The sequence below is a fragment of the Brachyhypopomus gauderio genome, chromosome 8 (genome assembly GCF_052324685.1).
Source record: "Brachyhypopomus gauderio isolate BG-103 chromosome 8, BGAUD_0.2, whole genome shotgun sequence".
NCBI lineage: Eukaryota > Metazoa > Chordata > Actinopteri > Gymnotiformes > Hypopomidae > Brachyhypopomus > Brachyhypopomus gauderio.
In genome coordinates this window covers 6,111,428-6,117,427 of record NC_135218.1, presented here as the reverse complement: position 1 = coordinate 6,117,427, position 6,000 = coordinate 6,111,428, and the positions used below count along the sequence as shown (strand labels likewise).

General features: G+C 40.6%; 1 protein-coding gene across 8 annotated transcripts in view; it reads right to left on the bottom strand.

Annotated features, from left to right (window-relative positions):
• mitfa (melanocyte inducing transcription factor a) overlaps nt 1-6,000 on the bottom strand; it is a 41,230-nt gene that overhangs the window by 18,157 nt on the left and 17,073 nt on the right. For 2 of the 8 annotated variants that reach the window (XM_077014047.1, XM_077014049.1), the window contains exons 2-4: nt 5,502-5,902; nt 5,028-5,091; nt 4,035-4,169 (exon numbers count right to left, since the gene is read on the bottom strand). In XM_077014047.1, coding sequence (XP_076870162.1) covers nt 4,035-4,049 — 15 coding nt within the window. In that variant the 5' untranslated portion in view covers nt 4,050-4,169; nt 5,028-5,091; nt 5,502-5,902. Of the gene's footprint in view, nt 1-4,034; nt 4,170-4,209; nt 4,293-5,027; nt 5,274-5,501; nt 5,903-6,000 lie in introns of those variants that run through there. The other 6 variants (XM_077014050.1, XM_077014051.1, XM_077014046.1 and 3 more) reach the window with 6 other exon arrangements.

Genomic DNA, 6,000 nt, shown 5'->3' with positions numbered 1-6,000 from the left:
GGGCCCTGGGTCTGCATCTTCCAGAAGCCTGCACACAAAGCAGGAGCTGTTTGGGGTAGAGAGTGCAGCCTAGAGCTGTGTGGTTGGAAAGGTCACCCCGACCACCAACGAGCCGAGCAGTCAACGGGGAGCTGTGCGCACGTGGCGCTCCAATCTGATGGTATTTGGAAGTCATCTGGTGAGCAGGGAGCCGGATCTATTGCTATGTTGTTGGAGCTGGTATTTGTGCTTTTTTATTTATTCATTTACACCTTTAAGCTAACTATGGATGATTGTTATATGCCATGCAGCTGAGATTTTTGGACTGTTTCTGGTGAACAAATGAAATGTTTTGTTGATTGACATGTTTTCTACTATAACTGGTTATGTATACTGTCACTAAAAATAATGAAATTTTGGGCTTTGCATTGTGGCAGACGGCTGCAATATGTTAATGAGATTTATATAAAGACATAAAATCTTTTATTGTGTGCTGAGAGAGCATTTAGTAAAATCCAGAAGAACTTACCACAACAGTTGCCTAAGAAAACAATAACCTATAACTGGTCAAAAATAAAGCAGGCCAATAACAAGGATTCACAGGCATCTTTTACTCAATCATAATGCAGTATGGAATAATATGGTATTTTGCAGCCTTGATCAGTTCCCAGGGACATGTTTTAGAAACATTTTATCAACTTGCACTTATTCAGGACGTTCAAAAACATTTGCTGGTGAGAGCCCTTTTTATATCTCTAAAAGCATGACTGAAAGAAATTCCTCAGAGCAATCTTCCTAAGATTTCACTTTATACCTCAGAGTATAAAACCAAGACATTAAATCCGTTAAATATGATCTGATTTCAAAGACAATTGCCAACTTTCCCCCCACAGATATGAAAACACCAAGTAGAATTATGAGCATTCTTGCCTGAATTAGCTCTGTGTGTGTGTGAGTGTGTGTGTGGTGTATGAGCTGCTTCTCGGCTAGACAGGTCAGAGGTAACCCTGCTAATTAAAGGGTCACCCAGTCTTAGCTCCAACCCATCTGGTCTTAGTATTCTCATTCTGCTGCTTCACCAGTCTCCGCCTGGTACCTCATAGTTAATTTTGGCTGTTTTGCAAAGGATTACGCTAATCTACACACAGACAATGAACTCAAATTACCACACAGTTCTTGAGCATTTTGATAGTAACTAAGCAATGGACACAAGTATGTAAGTAAGTCAATAAATAAATTAGAATCTTCCGATCTGAACAGTGAAGATCACACTGTTAGTAAACAGTGCTGTTAGTAAAATGGGACATGTAGCACTGGAAACATTTGGACAGAATCTCTTTCAAGAATTGCATTTTTTTCTTCTCAATGTGCATCATGGTGGGAGCCACGAAGCAGCATGTAACCCCAGAACACTCCACTTCAAAATTTGTTCAATTTGTGGAACGTTGTAGTAATAGAACAGAGCTACCAGAACAGTAATAGAACAGAGCTCCCAGAACAGAACAGTAACAGAACAGGGCTACCAGAACAGAACAGTAATAGAACAGAGCTTCCAGAACAGAACAGTAACAGAACAGCGCTACCAGAACAGAACAGTAATAGAACAGAGCTACCAGAACAGAACAGTAATAGAACAGCGTGAACGGAACAGTAATAGAACAGAGCTACCAGAACAGAACAGTAATAGAACAGAGCTATCAGAACAGAACAGTAATAGAACAGCGTGAACGGAACAGTAATAGAACAGCACTACCAGAACAGAACAGTCATAGAACAGCGCTACCAGAACAGAACAGTAATAGAACAGAGCTTCCAGAACAGAACAGTAATAGAACAGAGCTACCAGAACAGAACAGTAATAGAACAGAGCTACCAGAACAGAACAGTAATAGAACAGAACTTCCAGAACAGAACAGTAACAGAACAGCGCTACCAGAACAGAACAGTAATAGAACAGAGCTACCAGAACAGAACAGTAATAGAACAGAACTTCCAGAACAGAACAGTAACAGAACAGCGCTACCAGAACAGAACAGTCATAGAACAGCGCTACCAGAACAGAACAGTAATAGAACAGAGCTACCAGAACACAACAGTAATAGAACAGCGCTACCAGAACAGAACAGTCATAGAACAGAGCTACCAGAACAGAACAGCAATAGAACAGCACTACCAGAACAGAACAGTCATAGAACAGCACTACCAGGACAGAACAGTAATAGAACAGAGCTACCAGAACCGAACAGTCATAGAACAGAGCTAGTAGAACCGAGCAGTAATAGAACAGCATGAACAGAACAGTAATAGAACAGAGCTTCCAGAACAGAACAGTAACAGAACAGCGCTACCAGAACAGAACAGTCATAGAACAGAGCTACCAGAACAGAACAGTAATAGAACAGCGTGAACGGAACAGTAATAGAACAGAGCTACCAGAACAGAACAGTAATAGAACAGAGCTATCAGAACAGAACAGTAATAGAACAGCGTGAACGGAACAGTAATAGAACAGCACTACCAGAACAGAACAGTCATAGAACAGCGCTACCAGAACAGAACAGTCATAGAACAGAGCTACCAGAACAGAACAGTAATAGAACAGGGCTACCAGAACAGAACAGTCATAGAACAGAGCTACCAGAACAGAACAGTAATAGAACAGGGCTACCAGAACAGAACAGTAATAGAACAGAGCTACCAGAACAGAACAGTAATAGAACAGAGCTTCCAGAACAGAACAGTAATAGAACAGCGCTACCAGAACAGAAATAGAACAGAGCTACCAGAACAGAGCAGTTATAAAACAGAGCTACCAGAACAGAACAGTCATAGAACAGAGCTTCCAGAACAGAACAGTTATAGAACAGGTCTACCAGAACAGAGCAGTAATAAAACAGAGTTACCAGAACAGAATGAATGAATCACATGCATGCTGATTAACATACAGTACTGGCATTTAGCTCCACAGTGCATCAGAGAATCTGTCTTGCCTCCAACATTATATCACTCTTTTCATATTTACAATGTGTGAAGAAAAAGATAATTGCAAAGACAAGATGGCACCTGCTTTCTTTGGTTCACTGTTGAGAATTTAATTACATATAATTGCCTCTTTATGCCATTATTCTGTCATAGGGACACTAAGACAGACATGACTGTATGATTTCTCATGGAAACTTCTGTTTTGCACTTCAAGTATAGTACTAACATAATCTGTCCACCTATGACTTATGTATACATAAATAAACACATCTTACCAGATCCTGTTAGTTGGTTCCCTTCTTGCAAGAGAGATCATTTTATGAGCAATAAAACCATGCTGTGTCTTTTTGCGAAGAATTCTCAACTTGTGTGGACCTTTCAGACCGGCCAGAAATCAAAGCCACAAAAAATACGCCAGTGTAGTGGAGAAAATAGGATTAAACTTGCTGAACGCCAAAAGTCTGGAAACAGTGCGAATTAGGGGAGGAATTCTCTGAATAGAGATAATCCCCCTTATGGATTTAACGCATTTTGGTCCTAAAGAGCAGTAGTCTTTAGTCCAGCACTGACACGGTCCACAGAATTCCCATGGGGGCTGTGATTTTACAAAGGGGAACTCCAATTGAATACAAAAACCTTATGTTGCTACATCATTTTAAAGTGGGTTCAACATTGTCAACATTGTGTTTTCATACTCAAAGTTGTATTGAAGTAAACGAACTAGAATCATAATCAGGGTAGTAGTCAGTCAGGACCATGTCCACTGCACCAGCCTTACTGCATTCACACAGCCAGTGCTATGAAGGCCTCTGTAAGACCCACAGTCATTTCTACGCTAACATACACTGCATTCTCGTTGACTTCACTGGAGGTCTTCCAGACACATACCTACAGCTTTTCTTTTCTTTACCTCACTACGACCTTGATGACAGCCAACCACCTGCATTAATGACTTGTTTAATTAACAGCAATTACAAAATCCATGGCCTGGATTTCAGGTGAAGAGTATTGTCGAGTATTGTTGGACCTTGTAGGTATTTGAGCAATGTGGAAACCAACCTCTGTAAACTCACCTTCGGTGCTCTCATTTCTGCTGCTCTGATGTTGGAAAGGCTCTGACGGTGGTGATACTTGTGACGACGTCACTGAAACTGGGCTCAGTGTCAACAGTGGTTTGGTGGTCTCATGTTCATTATGACGTTTGCTCACTGAGGGAAAGATTGCGTGGAAACAAGATGCCACGTTTACCTAAAAGGATGATGCCTCGTTAGGCAACAGGTGAGCAGCAGGGCCGTGTCAGAGGGAGAGAAATGCACTGTAGCCTGCTGGGGCTGAGAGAGAAGGAAAGTAGCAAAATAAATGATTCGCAGAGTGAGTGTGTTACATGAAGGAGCAAAGCTTGAGTGTTAACGTTAGTGATTCTCTCTTCCTTGCCCTCCCTCACTGTCTTCCTGTGCGAGTTCTCACTAAGCGAGACTTAGTGAGAAGATTTTCTTTCAAATCTTCATAACTGGCACAGGGACAGTGAAGACTAGCCAAAGGCAACTTAATCTCCATTCTGACCTGGATATCCCAATACAATGTCCGCTTGTAATGAATTACTTCTTAGCTTAAATGCGCAATTCCCTGGAAACCGTTTTAGAATCTACTTTCCTTTAACAATTAGTCTGCTCTTACATGAATAAAGGTATGAACAAATAAAGGAATGAAAGAATAAAGGAATGAATGAGCAAGCAAGTCATTTTTAATAGATCTAAAAATATTGTTGCTGTTTTCTTATGCGGTAGCATTAATTGCTGGTGCTCACAGGCAGTGCAGGTTTCCAAGATTATGAAGACATGTTTGCTCAAGGGCCTCAGGTTAATAAACTTTGACTTGGCACCAAAAATGTACAACAGGTGTAAGAAAACTATGTTTGCATAAAACCATTTGCACAACATTCAGTTACTTCACAGAAAGCATTACTGTTTGGATTTATAGAGAATTTGTACTTTTTTTAAACTACATAACTTTTAGATTTTCTAATGACATACCAACATTAATTTTCAAAAGTTATCAACACTTACCAGAGGTGATGCTAAGATCTCAGTTTCAATGGAGTCTATGCAGTTTTGGCAGCAATTGTAGGCACTGTGCAACAAATAAAAGCAAAATATCACCTATTAAGAAGCTAGCGTGTCTTCGTCTGTCCTGGTTCCAGTGATAAGGTGTGACCCTGAAGTTCCTTTTAAAGCTCTAGATGCATTGGGGCCTCCAAGAAATGACTCATTCAGAATCACTGACCAGACCCTCTAAGTCACAGACTTAAAAAAAAAACACCCTGCAAGACTGAATACTGACACAATACAGATAATTTTCTGAGCATACAAAATGAGTTTGTAATGACTACAGACGCATATCAAAGGCAGAAAAATTGAGAGAACTGTTAGTGATGTTGGCATCTGAAAAAGACCTTTCTAAATTCAAGAGAAAATTCTGAATCTCAATAATAATAATAATATGTAGAATGGTCAATATTTTGGCAAAGTAGTCTTTCTTACCTAAGATACTGCAAGAGGATTAGCTGAACTATTAGCGTATACTAAGTTTTTAATGCACGGAGAAGGCAACAGCTAGTCTGATTTAGATCCATCAGACGTGCCGCTAAAAACTCTTCGAAGCAAAATATCAAGAGCTTTTTAAAGAAAACACAGAATTGTGGCTGATGTGCGGAAACTTCCCGTCAAAGCAGAAGTCCTTCCGAGGTCCAGCGGGGCAAGGGGCCATCTCTGCACTTGTGGGTGGCACAAAACAGGAAGAACGTGACGTGACGGATCTGTTTCCAGGCCCTTGTTGGAGCTAAATATACACCTGGCTGGTTCCTGTTCGGTTCCTCTCCCCTCGCCAGCCTGTTGCAGCTGGAGACTGAATGGGTCCTTGGGCAGATCCACTTATTCCTTCACTGTACAAATGATAGAAAATGCTTGGGAGTTTACTGCCACTTTTTTGTACTCATTATGGATATATACAAACTCATTACAGGGAGATAATGACAGTCTT